This window comes from Archocentrus centrarchus, chromosome 10, assembly GCF_007364275.1.
Source record: "Archocentrus centrarchus isolate MPI-CPG fArcCen1 chromosome 10, fArcCen1, whole genome shotgun sequence".
NCBI classification, from domain to species: Eukaryota; Metazoa; Chordata; class Actinopteri; order Cichliformes; family Cichlidae; genus Archocentrus; species Archocentrus centrarchus.
The window spans coordinates 2,326,008-2,342,721 of NC_044355.1; the positions used below are offsets into that span (position 1 = coordinate 2,326,008).

The 16,714-nt window shown below is 45.0% G+C and overlaps 1 protein-coding gene across 1 annotated transcript in view; it reads right to left on the reverse strand.

Moving 5' to 3' along the window:
* Nucleotides 1–16,714, reverse strand: part of fat4 (FAT atypical cadherin 4) — a 98,740-nt gene that overhangs the window by 7,844 nt on the left and 74,182 nt on the right. Inside the window, exons 7-14 of the mRNA XM_030739104.1 lie at nucleotides 16,180–16,360; nucleotides 14,218–14,468; nucleotides 9,617–13,966; nucleotides 7,956–8,060; nucleotides 7,262–7,569; nucleotides 2,599–2,684; nucleotides 1,473–1,652; nucleotides 925–1,049 (exon numbers count right to left, since the gene is read on the reverse strand). Of these exons, the coding sequence (XP_030594964.1) occupies nucleotides 925–1,049; nucleotides 1,473–1,652; nucleotides 2,599–2,684; nucleotides 7,262–7,569; nucleotides 7,956–8,060; nucleotides 9,617–13,966; nucleotides 14,218–14,468; nucleotides 16,180–16,360 (5,586 nt within the window). The remainder of the gene's footprint in view (nucleotides 1–924; nucleotides 1,050–1,472; nucleotides 1,653–2,598; nucleotides 2,685–7,261; nucleotides 7,570–7,955; nucleotides 8,061–9,616; nucleotides 13,967–14,217; nucleotides 14,469–16,179; nucleotides 16,361–16,714) is intronic.

Sequence of the window (16,714 nt, forward strand, 5' to 3'; positions counted from 1 at the left end):
TTATCACAGTAATATGTGTATTATCTCAAACAGTTTGCACGTAAGTGCAGACTGTACGTTCTTTGTCTTGATGCATCAATGTCGCTGTGAAGACGGCCATTAATGGTGAGTGGGTGCAGACCTGGTCCCACTGCTGGAAGCAACTATTTCAAAGGCAACAAAATCAGTGCACACAGTTGCATCCATGTTGAACTCTAATGTGATGGTTACAGAAGCCTTTTGTGCCACTTATTTGAATCTGAAAATGAACTTTTCTGCGCTCCATTCAGAGGGTTTTACAATGTGACCCGTTACAAAGTATTTACTCTGCAATCTTAAATTAACCACAAGACTGAAGTCTATATGACACAGATCACTGCAAAGAGAACATATCCATATTTAACTCACTGCATATCTTGTTTATTTTTCATTTTTCCTTTCTAGTAAACGATGCACACGGCACCGAGAGCCTGTTCCACGTCTGCTAGAAGAAAATGTCTCTCATCTTTTTTTCGTGCGAGTGAGCAAACCAGCAGATTCCCCACAAAATCAAACTTGATGGCAAACAGGCAAAAGCTCGCAGTAATGATCTTGTTTGTTTCCAGTAACAATATCAAAGTCTCCGAATGAATCTGGTAATAATTACCGGTAACACCGCGAAACACAATGTTGCACCTTACACAGTAGCTGTAAGTTTCTGTCAGTTCTCATGCCTCTCAAAGGGGCTTCGGTCTTTTTTAGCTCTCGGATGTGAGTCTAATTTTTCTATGATAAAGTACACAACGCTTTGAAATGAAGCTCAGAACCCACCGACGCGCTCTATATTAAGCTACAGGGTGCAGTACGATGACTCAGGAGGGATAATTCATAAATAATCATGGCACAACATCCCTTTAGTAAGCGCAACCTCAGCAGAAATGAGACACTTCAAAGGCGCACACTTACATTTCTCACAGAATTTGCCAGTGAAGCCGTCCACGCACTGGCACTGCTGCCAGGACCAGCGGTCCACGCAGGTGCCCCCGTGTCTGCAGGGGCTGGTGCTGCAGGCTCCTTCCAGTCTAGGACATCTATGGACACAATTACACACAAACTGACAATCAGTTTGACAGGTCAGCCACACAGTCGGCAGCGGGGGTGGAGGTGGGGGGGTATGCTGCGATTTCTCTTCTCGTACAGCAATACAAAAAACCAGAAAGAACCTCAGAGAATTAGCATATTAAAAGATCTGTCCTCACTATTCACCAGGAAGACAGTGAAGAAAAAAATTGTCTCTGGAATTCTGCAATTGGTCCCCCCCCCCATCAAAAATCTGCCATTTGTACTTAAAAAAAAAAAAAAACTTTTTAAAAACTCCTGAGAGGGTTTTAAAGTGTGAACAGATGTCCCACAGCGAGAGTCAAGGGGGTTAGAGGAGACGGACAGATGGGAAGAAGAGGAAGAAGATGGAGAGAGGCTGCGAAGTGGGAGGGGGGGGGGTGGGGGGTGCAGACCTGTCAAGGATGCCGTGCGATGCCAGCGCCTGACTGGGCTCCAGTGGGCGGCCGTTGACGGCAAACTCCATGATGCAGCCGACAAAGTCGTGGGTGGCGACCTGACCGCGCCGATGAAGGACGGGTTCTATTGACCTGACGCCCCCCACCGAGAGCCTGTTGGGCTGCACATCGAGGATCCTGCACGCACGCGCGCACACACACACACACACACACACACACACTTTGGGTCAGTGAGTTTCATAACAATACGGTCTCTGGGGCCTTTCCTCATCTGCTAAATCTGCCTCTCATGCATCCCCACACACACACACACACACACACACACACACACACAAAGCTAAAAACACACAGAAAAACATACACAGTCTCAAGTTTTGGCCCCACAGGGCCTGGCTCAGAGCTGGCTCTGTGTACGGGTGCTGATCATCGAGTAATTTAATGAAGGTTTACATCATATATTGCATATTTACAACAAATGACTTCATTCTGACTTTGAGTCATTTGTGTAGAAATATGTAAGAGAAGGGCCTGCAACTTTTTAAGCAATTTGCATACATCAGGAGGCTTTGACAGTAACACAGTAGTAAAGGTCATTATGCTTTTTTTTATAATACAGCATTAAGGAAATTGTTGATACTGGATGATGCCTCGGATATGTTCTCACTACTAGCAGTACTCAGTTCAGTTCAGACCCTACTCAGGGCCTGAGCAGAGCCTGCAGGACAAATCACACGCACAGGGTTGGTGTGAACTCAGCAGACAATTACCTGACCAATCCTCATGGAGGCTCAACTGGACGTTACATGGACTTATACTAAGGAGGTGGCAAAGTAATGAGTTAAATGTTTGATCCAACTGACTGTGACGCTTGATTCCCCAAAGCAACATCTAGAAAAGTTCAAGGAAGGTCTGCAGAGGCTGCTGCACACAGCAACATTTTAAGGAGTTGGATCATCATCCACTGATGGGAAGCACAATACGTGTATAATTAAACCTTACTTCTTGGAAGTGAAACTGTCAACAGTGCTTTCACATTTACAATTTGGATGGACCATAGAAACAACTGTTCAGTGTGTGTGTGTGTGTGTGTGTGTGTGTGCGTCTGTGTGTGTTACTTTCTTACCAGTCAGTGTGCACTGCCACGTTGCTCACAGCACAGTAGCCTGGTTCCTGGTCATCACCACACAGGTCCACGGTCAGGGATGCAGCCTGGATGATGACAAGCACACACACACACACTGCTGTCACGTGTGGTTCTCTTTAAGAGTAACAGCTGTGAAGCTACACTGACTCATACAATTATTGTTCATGGAGGAAATTACATTTAAGAAAAAAAATGTTTCTGGAAGACTGTGGTTGACAAAAACACCAACAAGCTGTGTCACTCACTATTATTTGTGACTGTGGTGGGGGTGGGCCATAAAACACTCACTTAGCTCCAGTCAATATTAGTCTGTCAGTCACTTTTTATTTTTTTAAGTGAGTGTTTTTCTCTTGAATGCAGAAAGCCCCCTTTAATTCAGGGCTTAAACACTAGACACATTTTATATTTCCAGTTTTATTTTCTTTTGTTAGCGTGAGTCTGTAGAACAGGCAGATAAATGGTAAAAATAAGGCACCGATCAGGCAACCTGATACCTGGTAAGCCATTATCTTTACAGGTTAATAAACATAACCAAACACATTTTATGTTAATAATGGAGAAGTTTAACATTTTTGGTAATATATCTTCATTTTAAAAAAAAAGGCTATAACTGGTGAAAAAAAAGAAATTGCAGTTCCTCAAATGGCCACTTGAGGCTGGTTCCAAAAGCATGGACAGTATCGGAGCCAGCAATGGCTGTGGCTGCAGAAAGACTCATGGTCCTATAGACGTCAGTAAGAAGGTGCAACTTTTATTTTGAAGGTAAACCGTCTCCAGTTCTGGTTTGCGTAGTCCTTTATCACTGTTTCAGTATAACTTGGTGAATAACTAGAGAGTGTTTGTAGACAAGTTTGTCACTTCCATGAAAACTGTGACTGCAACACTATCCTAGCAATCAGAGCAATCACAAGGAGGTTTTTGCCAACTGTTTGGGAAATACACATTCTTCCCTAGAGATGGATGGTTGCTAGGAGGTCACACTGTGTGTGACTGAACTGCCTGCAGCCTAAAGCAACCGGTCGGGGACCTCACGACCAGTGGTTGCAGACCGGTCTCTTGGCTTGTGTGACTGGGGCCTTATTCGCTCGATCTCAAATTGCCAGCACGATCGTCACGTGTCTGCAAAACCTGCACAGCCAGAGGCTGTTTAACTTAGCATAGCACACAGCCTGGAAACACGTGGCAGAACAGACTTACTCTGTCAGAAGGTTAAAAAAGCAGCAGCAGCAGCTTTGAAGCTCAATAATCAATTTTCTTCTCTTTTTTTGTCCTGAGCTAAACTGTCTGATGGGGGTAAAAATCATATCTGTGGCATTAATCTTCTCTCTGTATACCAGATGGTGAATAAGTATTTCCAAAAATGTTGAGCTATTTCTTTCTTCTGAAGATGGCAACAGCTGTGTAATTAAACCTCATAATGTGACAGTGAACGAAAGGGACAAAACAGTCTGATGGAGGCTATATGCATATTGTTTAGTCACAAGAGGAATAGATCCTCAAATCAATTTTATTTCCTGCCTGAAGTAATTAGAGGTTTATTGTTTGCACATCTTTTGGACTAAAAACCCACGAGAGTGTGTGAGAGTAAATATTTTCTCACGCACAGCTGGCATATCTTTTACTCATGAGTTCTGGTACCACCAACTGAGGGTTGCTTCACCTGACTGCGTTCCAGTATTTGCTGCTGAATATGTGTGTTACTAAGTCCTGTTCAGTGGTTAGCGTGAGCTTTGTTCACCACAAGCCATCAGTTACATTATTTTTCATCATTTCACGAGCATTCGATGGGTGAGGGGCACAGAAATGCCATACATTACAGCAAATGTTTCCTATTTCCTGTTAATGGCACTAAAGCTTTCGGCCAGATGTGGGTTATTCTCCTCTCTCTCTGCGCTCGGAGAGGGAGCGACCCTGCTAGGAAGAAAAGAAATGGGCTGGTGAGGAAACTGTCCGGAAAAGTGTGTGAAAGTGTTGAAAAACCGGGGCAATCACGCTCCACCTCTCCTGGAGCTTAAGCAAACACGGACCACACCGGCTCGGCTCTCCGACACAAATCATCCAGTGGAGTACGACACACACACACACACACACACTCGAGTCAGACACATGAACATATAGAACCAAATAAGAAAAAAAAACAGAAACAAGAGTCGAAGAACAGCAGAACACATTTGACTCTGATGTGCCATAAAGAACATCAGAACCGCATAAACATTTTATTAATGTCTTTCCTGCGATCAAAGGCACTGCAGCCATCCGTCTGCACTCACTGACAACTGTCACAAACTGTGGAGGAGGAATTACTTCTCAAAAGAAACCTCAGAAACAAGGACTGAGTGCAAAGATGAGGAGTGTCTTTTACAGTTTGGCTAACACTGGAGGAAACTTGAGGAAAGCACCACTGGAGATCATTGTTTTCCCCATGACTAATACAATGGGGGGGATCATAGCCTCGCTCTCTGTTGTGGTACACGAGCTGAGTAACTGTTGTTTTGTGCTTGTTTCTAGGACAAATAACTCACTTAATCCAAAACGTAATGATTTGCTGCTGGTGCTAATCAGCAGCAGCGAGACCGATACTGTCAAAGTGAATATGAAACATCATCGTCAGAACACGTCAGTATTTGTTCTGACTTAAAACTCCTGATTTTAAATAAACTAACCTGCTTGGCTGTTACCGTGAGACATCACATGATCACTGTAATTGTTATTAATGCATGATTACATCCAAATAATGCTTCTTATTCTTCTACTTACAGCTACAATATTATCTAGTAGTACAGAAACACTAGGCCTTTGACACGAATGTCCTCAAATATTATTGCAAACTCTGCAAAACTGAACTGATCATCTTTTCAGACTGTAGAGCAGATGGTCCAGTATGGCAACATAAGGACAGTATTAATATCGTAGGTTGAGCGGTTTGGTAACAAAGTTAGAGAGGCAGGCTGGGATGGTTTGGACACGTGCAGAGGAGGGAGAGTGAATATATCAGGCCAAGGATGCTGAAGCTGGAGCTGCCAGGCAGGAGGGAAAGAGGGAGGCCACAGAGGAGGTTCATGGATGCAGTGAAGGAGGACATGCAGAGGGTTGGTGTGACAGAGGAGGATGCTGGGGGGATGATCCACTGTGGCGACCCCCGAAGGGAGCAGCCGAAAGAGGAAGTAGTTCTCAAAATGTATCCAGTTCATTAGGTTAAACAATTAGTCTGACATGGAGTGGGAGCTCTTTGCAAGCTAATGAGTAACATTTTACATTAGAAATGACTTTTTATTTTTCTTTGCTTATGGCACTTGGACCAATAACTGCAGCATTAAGCACAAACACAGAAGCAAAGGGAAACATGTCGAACACGATGAAACGCACTTTGATGTTGCACTGATGCAAATGCTTCTGCTCAGGTCTACTAATGCCTTTCTATTAAATATACACAGACAGAAATATTATCAGACGACACTGTGCAGGTCAGTTTGATCAAAGCAACATGGCTGTTTGAATTTTGACGTCTCTGCTGCTTTGAAGCTGGAAACAGTTACTTCTTACCTCCCTTAAACTCTCAGCTGAACCTCAACTATGAACATTTTCTGTTAGCATGACTCAAACACGACGTCTTACACTGTGAGACTCACTGGACTGAGACAAGCTGCGTTACATTGATGGTATTTTGGCAATTAAAACTGATCCCTGCAGAGATGACAGTAACTGTGATGGTTACTGTATCTGTGAAGCATCCGCTCCCTCTGATTACTCGGAGTCTTCACGGCACGGTGAAGCGGTGCGTGACCGTGTCCGTGTGCTTTCGGGATTGGCTCAGAATTCAGGCGCAGGAATGTAGACCAGACCTCAAGTCTGACCACCGAAATGACCCGTGGCACCTTCTCCAAACACGGTGCTCGGGTTCGCTTCACGGCGCCCGAGGGAGCTGGCACCTGAGGCGTGCCGCACTCACGTTTCTCTCTCATTCTTCAAGAGCCCCGACACGACCACCTCCGCATAATAGCCACTGGGTACTATTTGCAGACAGAATCGCTGTTCTCAACGTGTGCTGTTATTCCTTTACACCCGTCACTCTGCACCATCTCAAAACTGACAATTTAACGATTTTACCAGCTTCCTATGAAACTCCCAGTGCACTGTGGGAAATGACAGATTTGAAGTCCAGCAGGAGAACTACATTATAGAAGGCTTGACAGGGCCTAGCTGGATTTTTTCCCCCCTCCTCCTGCCTTGCCACTGCATTGCTGGCAGAGAGAAGCCTCTCATTCAGAGCACAGGAGACAGGATTTCAACCTTCATGGCCATTTTGGATCCTGGTATTGTAAATCAGAACTAGCAATAAAATATAATTACAAACCATGAAAACCATAAGCTGAGCTACCCGTGATTTGGGGAAGTTTAATTATCATCTGATGGTGCAAAAAAGAATATAAGGCCAAATTTGGAGGCAGCGTTCAGCTATAAAAGCTCAGGACATAAACGCTGTTGAATGTGCAGTCCCGACCATGCAGCCTCTCTCTGATTTTCCTAAATGTTTTTGCTACTAGACCCATAAAAACTAATATCCCACTTAAAGCAAAAATGAATGATGAGAAACATTTGACGTATGAGATAATTTATATCATAAAAAAATAGTTATTCTTACCATCCCGGCTCTCCTGGCAATGACTGTGTGGAACTGCCCGTCCGAAACTTTTATCATGGTCATCAATTTATAAGTTCCACTTCCCAAGTTAAAAGAGAAGCGCATCTGTCCCTCGAAGATCTCCAAAGCCAGGAACTCCGCCTTGTCTCCGGTCTGGTTATCGTGGTTGTACAAAAGTAGCGCGTTGCTCTTCAGGGTAGCAAACTTGATATATATGTAGTTATTGTTGGGATCCAGGGACGGAAACTCCATGTAGGAGAGCTCCTCAAAGCCATAGCTGTTCAGTTCGCAGTGCTTGCCGAAAACCCCTGAGGACAAAAACAGACCAAAAGAGGAATCACGGAGGAAGCCAATGAATGATTCACAGTGCTGCTGTGATAAAAATATCTACAGATAAAACAGAATCTTTATCAAGCACCATTATCTGCTCGGTATGTAGAAGTAGCAAAGCAGACATCACTGCTGTCTGATCATAATCTTGCAAAAGATTATCCTTCAAAGAGTTGCAAACTTTTTTCTTGCATCAACTGGAGACTGAGAACACCAATACAATGCATGAAAAATGGAGACAAAAAATAAAATGACAGTTTCCACATTTGTTTAAGAAATCAAGGATTGAGAATGGAATAACTGCCCGTGCTGTTCAATTTACCAGGACTCTCTCATAGCCTGAAAGTTTCCTACTATTACTTACCAAATGGACAATGACAGTAATATCCATCCACCCGATTCTGACAGGACCCGCCATTAAAACATGGGTTACACTCACAGTGATTGATGATGGAATCACACGTTTTGCCTGGGTTCACAGAACAACACAAATTAAAATGGATGGAGTGGCAGACAACACAGAAAAGCCCCAAAGGGAACGCAGTTCGCTTTCCCCACAGGCCAAGTCATGCACACCTTTCATCACCTCACAGCTGACAAATGCACTGCAAAAAAAAAAAAACCCCAAACCCATTTAACTACGTACTGCACCTTTAAATCTTACTCAAGTTCAAAGAATAAAAGTGAAAACTCCAAGTTCACCTGTTTCGGTGCAATTCCACGATGCTATTTTGGAAAAGCATCGCTTGCCCAAAGATGACATCATTTGACCAAAAACAACATCTTGAAACTTTTATGGGAAAAAAAGAAATGATCTCATTCAACTGGCAGATTCCTCTCAATAGGAATAATCAGATTTTCAAACTCATTGCAAATTATGTTTGGACAAAGCTGGGTTTTTTTTCTGGTTTTTTTGCAGAGCATAAAGGCAAACAGTTACAATGTACACAAATGGCTGCCATACATGCAGGCAAACACTTAAATGAAGTTTAAACATCACAATAAGGAATGTGACACTGGGAATACAAATAATGTACCGGGTTCAAGAGAACACAAGATTCATGAGCGGCAGAACAGAAAAAGACTGACGATGAACTTCAGGAAACGTATTTTATGCTGTAAATCTTGAGACAAGTTGCTTAATGGTGATAAATTCTGCTGCCAAACACTAGTTGCAGAGACAGGAAGTTGAAAGTTCACTGTGAGGGCATGCAAACTACTGTAAGTCAATAGGTGCATTTCTGCAAGAGGGTCATTTATCTTGATGAAACCTACAGAATTGTGGTCATTTTTTATCGTCATAATAAAAAGGGACAGTAATGACTTGACTTGAGGCAAATTGCCTGCTGCAGCCCGCTTTGAAAATGTCTTTCAGATGCTACAGAGGCTGAACAACACACAAGATCCAAATGACCGTTCCGCTTAAATCCCACTCCCATTTTTATCGAGGGTAATAATGAAGAGTATTCATTACATTTCCAAATTAAAAGGCCTGATTGGATCTGTTATAAAGCTGCTCATTTGTCATGCGACTCAAAACACTGCCAAATGAGAACCCTTGATTAAGAAATCCTCGTGTATACAGTTGGATCAGAAATGCATCTGTGTGTGTGGTCAGACTTGCATGCGCATAAAGATACACAATGAAACGTGATAGTGGTGAACTGTGTGTGGAGCCTAGACTCAAGTCCTGACCACGGTCAGCTTCGCATCATCCTTTTTATTAAAGCAAACATGGACGGCTGATATGCATCACAGCTGATACCCCCCCACCCCCACCCAAAACAGCGATCCAAAAACCGAACTGTTTTTGGCAGCAGTGCTCGTATGCTATGGCTACAACAGCTCCAAGAAACATTCAGGAGCAAATATTTTCATTGGACCTAAAGCCATGTGTGCGACTACAGTATTGTGGGAGTTTTAATGCACGTGTGTGTGTGTGTCCCCACATGCTTTTTTTTCCCCGAGCCTAACGTGAGCGGCACTGAGGTCAGACATAAAATGTGACTCCAGTGTGTGTAGTACCTGCAAAGCCGGATTTACAGAGACAGTTGAAGCCGCCGGGGAAATTCTGGCACAGCGCCCCATTCTTGCAGGGATTGGAAAGGCATTCATTGATGTCCCTCTCGCAGGCCTTGCCGGTGAAACCCTCTGGACAGGTGCAGGAGAAATCCCCCACCAGATTATGGCAGGTGCCGCCATTGTGGCAGGGTGATGGCTGGCACTCATCGATGTCTGTCTCACACAGAGCTCCTGTGTATCCTGGCCTGCAGCTGCAGGCGTAGGGCTGCAGGGGGTGGTTGGACACAATGATCACTGGGACGCTTTCTTCTGTCTTCATATCAGGCCCGACACTGAGACGCCTCTTGCAGCTGCCTCCATTCTGGCACGGGTTACGTGTGCAAGGATCATGGTCCACCGCATCTATTTGCACGCCGCTCTGTCTATATAAAATGTCTTTGATACTCTGGAAGAATGTGGCCACGCCACTGGGGTTGACATATTGTCCGTGGCCTCGTTTCACAGCTGCTGTCAGGAAAGTCTGATTGTTGAGCTCAAACGCTCCATAAAGCAGAACCTCTGTGCCTAGTCCTGCTAGCTGAGAGTTGGCAATGCGTAGGAAGCTGAGGTAGTGGTTGGTGAGGAAGTTTTTGACTCCATCAGAGCGGAGCCGGATGAGTATGCTGTTATCCACTGTAGCATTGTTGAAGCCCATGAAGAGGACTTTGGCCGTATTACTGACTGAACCATGGACACCATCACTGCTGCGGATGGTTAGGTCAAACGATCCGTCGGTTGAGCGGGCTTTAGAGTTGAGGTTGCACGTTCCGGTCGGGATGCCAAACAGACCGGAAGATGGAGGTATGAGGGAGCAGTGAAACCTGTCCTGAATGTCAGGGTCTTGGGGTCTGACATCTCCCAGAGAACCTCCAGGAAACATGTTTCCAAAGTAGTGGACAAAGATTTCCATGGACCTGGGCTCTGAAGGGTTGTCATTCTGATCATTTATTTTTACGTGAACTGTTCCCGTGGAGGACATTTGAGGCACGCCAGAGTCCTTAATCACAACAGAGAGGTAGAAGTCACTAATCTGCTCTCTGTCAATCTCCCGACTTGTGGTTAAGACTCCAGCTGGACTAAGGCTGAAGTAGCTCTTGGCAGAGCCAGAACTGAGGAGGCTGTATAGGAAAGGGCCTTGGTTGGGTGCTAAGTCTGGGTCAGATGCTGTCAGTGTTGCGACTGCAGTGCCAGCTCTCTGGTTCTCCATTACCTCAGCATAGGCGGTTGTCAACGTCGGGCCGTTATCATTGATATCTTCAAGATTCACAATCACCGTGGTGCTTCCGGTGGCAGGAGGTGTGCCAGTATCCACAGCGAGAACAGTCAGATTATACACAGGAGTTGTTTCTCTGTCTAGCTCTGCAGCCACAGACACTTGGCCAGTTTTGGGGTTGATAGTAAAAATATTTTTGTCAGACTCAGGAGCAATGGAATAGGAAAATCTGCTCCAGCTTGGGACAGAGTCCGAGTCCTCGGCACTCACAAAAGTCACCAGACCACCAGGTGATAGACCCTCGCTGACCTGGACATCATAAAGTTCGTTAGTGAAAACAGGTGGATCGTTGGCATCAAGAATAGTGATATTAACAAACACCTCATCAATATCCGCCCCACGGATGCTTCCTGCATTCTTGGCTAACACCTTCAGTGAAACCTTCTCTTCTTTCTCACGATCCAGAGTACCTGTGACATAAATCTGGCCTGTCCTCTTGTTGATGCCAAAGCCCTTCTTTCTGCTCCTACCAAAAATGAGGTAGTAAACCACTCCGTCTTCTCCTTGGTCTCGATCGCTGGCAAATACTTCCCCTACCACTGTTCCTTTTGGAGCAGCTTCTGAGATTTCAAAGTAGTACTGTTTGGAGACAAAGCGCGGCACGTATTCGTTGGCTCCTTTTAGCTGAATGTTGACATTGGCGAAGCTGCAGCGCTCCTCGTCTGGGACATTGAAGGCCTTCACTGTTAAATGGTAGACCTGTTTAGCCTCATAATCCAAGAAGCCCTGGGTGGTGATGGTGCCCGTGTTTGGGTCAATAACAAAGAGGTCGCTGTCTGATGACTGAATCACATATGCCATGACTGCATTAGGTCCCGAATCCATGTCTGTGGCGTTCATTTTGACCACAGTGGTGCCACTGGGAACGTTCTCCTGCACGACGGGGAAGTACTCCTCAGGGTCAAACACAGGAGGATTGTCGTTCACGTCAGTCACGTGTACTGTCACGGAAACGTAGCTTGTTTTTGCAATCCAGCCACCGTCAGTGGCTGAAACCCTCAGCTCGTGCTGTTGCTTTTCTTCAAAGTCCAGAGGCTGAGCTAAGGATAACACTCCAGTTTTACTGTTAAGTGCAAACAGACCCTTGTCGTTGCCTGAAGTAATATTGTACGTGATAAGGCCGTTCATGTCTTTGTCTTTGTCTCTGGCAGACAGGGTCCTTATTGCTGTTCCCACAGCAAGGCTTTCAGGTACCGTGGCTGAGATTTGGCTTTGTGAGAACTCAGGTGTGTGGTGGTTTTCCTCTGTGACGGCTATTCTCACTGACGTTTGTGCAGACAGAGGAGGATTTCCTTTGTCACTTGCAGTGATTTCAATGAGGAAAACTTTATTCATATCAGTTGTAAGGGAGGAGGCAACAGTAATCCACCCACTTGTTTTATCTAGCTTGAATTTACTAGAGCTATTTCCACCTGTCATCAAGTACTCCACCTCGGAATTAAGGCCAAAGTCTTTTTTGTCCTGAGCTACAACCCTAAGCAGGCGGGTGCCAACTTTTACACTTTTAGTGACAGGTGTAAAGTAGCTGGGGGCATCAAACTCAGGAGGATTATCATTACTGTCTACAATGTTAACAATAACTGTTGTCTCACTCATCAAAGGCTTGAGTGCTCGGTCTGAGGCTGTCACAATGAAGCTGTGGCGGTTTATATTTATGCTGCTAGCACCTGTTGAGTTCTGATACTTTAGCTGCTGCTTTACAAATATCTCTCCAGTGCTGGCGTTAATTCTGAAATACTCTGACTGGGATCGAATGAAATAGAAAATTTTGCCATTGAAACCCTCGTCGGGATCGGTGGCAGACACCTGTGTGACGAGGGAGCCTACCTCCGTGAGCTCAGGATAGTCCAGATAATAAGAGGGACGGCTAAATCTGGGGGCGTTATCATTAATATCTGTTATGAATATGGTGACATCTGTGCTTACTGCCCAGCCAGAGTCATGGGCGGACACTTTGACGATGTAGTGATCGGTGTCTTCTCTATTGAGCGGCCTGCTAATCATTATGTCACCTGTGTTTGGATTAATATTGAATGGAAGGCTGGTATCTGTAATCGAATATCGGCTAATGGCATTTGAACCAGCGTCCTCGTCTGTGGTGGTGACTCTGGTGACGGTGTAACCCACAGGGGCGTTTTCAGCCACTGTGGCACTGAAGATCTTGGAGAACCTGGGGGCGTTATCGTTCACATCCAGGACGTTGATTAGCACTCTGACCGCTGTGTTTTTTGGAGGCAAACCCCGGTCAGTGGCTTTGACTTTCAAAGCGTACACGGCCACCTTCTCCCGGTCCAGTGGCCTGGTGGTTCGTATTTCACCGGTGGCCCGATTAATGCTGAAACTGTTCTCTTTGTTGCCCTCAATGATGGCGTATTCCAGCTGTCCATTTGGCCCACTGTCCAGATCTACAGCAGAGACCATGAGCACTTGCTGGGGTGAAAGGTTCTCCAATTTCTCAGCATGGAAGGGATCCTTATCAAAAACTGGGTGATTGTCATTCACGTCCAGCACAGTTATTTCCACTTTCTCATAAGAGGAGTAAGGTGGGAAGCCCTGATCTCTGGCCTCAATCCAGAGAACATACTTCTGTATGTGTTCATAATCCAGTGGATGCCTGATAGACAACTCGCCGGACAGCTGGTCTATATGAAAAGCATTATCCAGGTTCCCACTGGCGATGTAATAGGACAGCGGCCCGCCCCTCAGAGATGACCCGGTCACAGTTGTAACGATGTGGCTGCTCGGCTGGTTTTCAGGGAAGGTGAACGCGCGCTCCTTCAGCTTAATGACGGGGAAGTTTCCTCCGGTAACAAAGCGGACGGTCACGGTGGTCGTATCCGTTTTGGGATTAGCTCCGCCGTCTTTTACTCGAACTGTAAGTGTAACTTCTGAGTTTCCAGTTAGCCTCTCGTTGGCGGTGATGGCACCTCTGACTGGGTCGATCTTAAATTTCTCAGCGTTGCGCCCCATCAGGGAGTAGTGCAGCTGGGCGTTTGAACCGGAGTCTTCATCGGTGACGGTAACAGCAAAGACCAAGGACCCTGGAGACATAAGTGGGAATAAATGAGTTTTTACTAGAACAGAATGTAAACAGCCTTTATTGTCCCGCAGACGGGAAATTCAAGATACTAAATTTAATAAAAACCACCTACTGTGATTTAGCAGAAAAAAATTGCATATGTAGACATAAATCATTAAAAAAAAAATTAAACTGTAGTCTATTTTAACACACTACAATTAAAATATTAAGCTATGCCTAATAGCACAAGCACCTTTTAATGCATGTGCTCACCTGCCGCAGTAGAGGCGGGGATGTGGGTGACATAGGGGTGGTGGTGGAAACGTGGAGGGTTGTCATTAATGTCGGCCACTGTCACGGACACAGTAGCAGAGCTGGACAAGCCCTCGGGCTGCCCTCCATCTGTTGCCACAACCAGCAGCTGGTAATTGGCCCTGTCTTCTCGGTCCAGCAGGGAGCTGGTGATAATCTGTCCTGTAGCCGGGTTGATGGAGAACTGGCCGTGCCCTCCGGTCAGGCTGTAGCTGCAGGACAAATAAAGGAGGACGTGTTTTAGTGATTACTTTATAAAGTCTTATGAAGTAATTTCCTGTGATGTATCATGAATTTTTGCATTTGTTTTGTGAGAAATTACAAAGTCACTCATTTCTGATACCCACTATTATAAATCAGTATCATTTTATTAGTGAATATCTTCTCTAAATGTTGATTGATAAAGCAAATTTGAACGCATCTACACATAAAATGCTTACAAGAATTTAGTGCAATATAGTCTGCTACTCTGCACTGACTGAAGGGCCTTGTTCAGTGCCACAAAGTTGCCCATAGAGGGCACTGTTTCAAGGTTCACATTAGCACTTATAGGGGAGAACATGGGCAAAGATGGCCCCGTATTACAGTACAGTGCCTTCAAATCACTGAGGTCTGCACATCCATATGCTTTACTGCTCTGTGGGGTTTCAGCTGCTTTTTCAGAATCCTTTATTTGATTTATCATACTCATTGTGATTTGTTATTGTGGAACACTGTAAACCAAAAGTGATGAGAATTTTAATAGCTATAAAAATATATTGTATAGAATGCAAACAAAACATAAAATACATGCATACATAACATGAGCTTGAGACTGAGGGGGCTAAAGTCTTCTGCTTTCAAACAAGTATCATGTTTCAGCCTGTATCTCCCGAGTCTCCGGCAGGACCCAGACATAAATGTAAACTGACACATACATGTACACACCAGTGCATATTTTGAAAAGGTTTCTTGAAAAAGCACCCCCCTCCAGAGATGGGACGACAAATTGCAGAACAACGTGTGAATGCAGCGTGGGTGCAAAGCTTATTTGGACACTGACAACACTGTAAACTGTCCACAGATGCTTGTGGTCAGAACATAGTCCAGAGACAAGTCCAAGTTTGGGACTTACGTTTGACGGGCTGTAAAAATAAGTAAAACTAATAACTGCTGGTGACCGGTCCTGTTCTCCATTAAAGGCCCCGAACCCCATGGAACCCCTGATGGGTACATCTCGTACTGTCACAGACAATTAACATCCTCATTATCATGTTTTGGGAAACTGGAGCACGCTGCGGTACCCCCCAATGTGTACCCAGTGGGGCTACCGAAGAAAGAGGAGGGGCCGGACTTGAGTCAGCGTCCGGCCTGAGAGAGACCGGCCAGGAGCTCTTACAAGCTCCCCCATGGAGGGGGCTGTGAGCGTGAAAAAGCCTGATTTCAGTTCAGCCCAAAACAATGACTTTGGGTTAAAACTTTACACTCTGTGACTAAACTTCTGTCATCGGTCTGGAATTTTACAAAGCTGACCCGACCGCGCTCAGCAGTTCCCAGGACTGTTCATTAAACACACAAATAATTTAATATTTGTGATGTAAATCTAAAATGTTTTTCTTTAACTCTATTTGGTATTTCTATTATTTAGAAGAAGAGATTTGGATGCAATTTTTGGGGAAACTCTGGAGTTTTCTACGTCCGCTCAGGAAATTTCAAATGTAACTATTTGAAGATTTTTGAGTGGCTTCATTTTATCAATTCTGGTCAAAACAGTTCTTCCACACCTTGAATAATCTGAATAACTGTGCCGCAAGTTAAACAGGCTTTTGATGTGAGTTAAGTTAAGCAGCAAAGCTTTTGCAAAAATAATCAGGCCACAGCACACCGGGGGTCCCACGTTTGAGTTTGGCTGGAAAAAAAACCACTGAGAATGAGAAAGAGTACCTTATAACACCATTCACTCCCACGTCTGCGTCGGAGCTGTTGACCAAAAGCACATCTGTCCCCGTCGGGGCGTCCTCCATGATGGTGGTGTGGAAGGTGGAGGAGGTGAAAATGGGGACGTTATCATTAACATCATCCACCAGAATGGTGACCGTCCCTGTCCCGCTCAGCGATGGAGTACCTGCAGGTGGAGGGGGAGCAAATCTATGAGTGACAACAGCAGCTTTCTCCTCCTTCAGTGAACACCTTAAAGAGAAGTGAAGGAGAAACTGTCTCACTGGCCGGGACAGAAGAAACTCATTACACTCCGAGCTTGCATGACAAACTGAATATGGAGATTAATCCAAGTGACAGAATTACAAACGCTTTTTTGTGCCACAGCGAGCTGGTAAAGGGGACACATGTGAGTGCCATTAAGTTCCCTGCTGACTTTAGACGCATGATTTATTGTACACGACTTGTCATTTGCAGCAAGATCCACACTGAAGCAATTCATATTCCTGCAAAGGCTCAACCACACGATTCCTGCTGCATT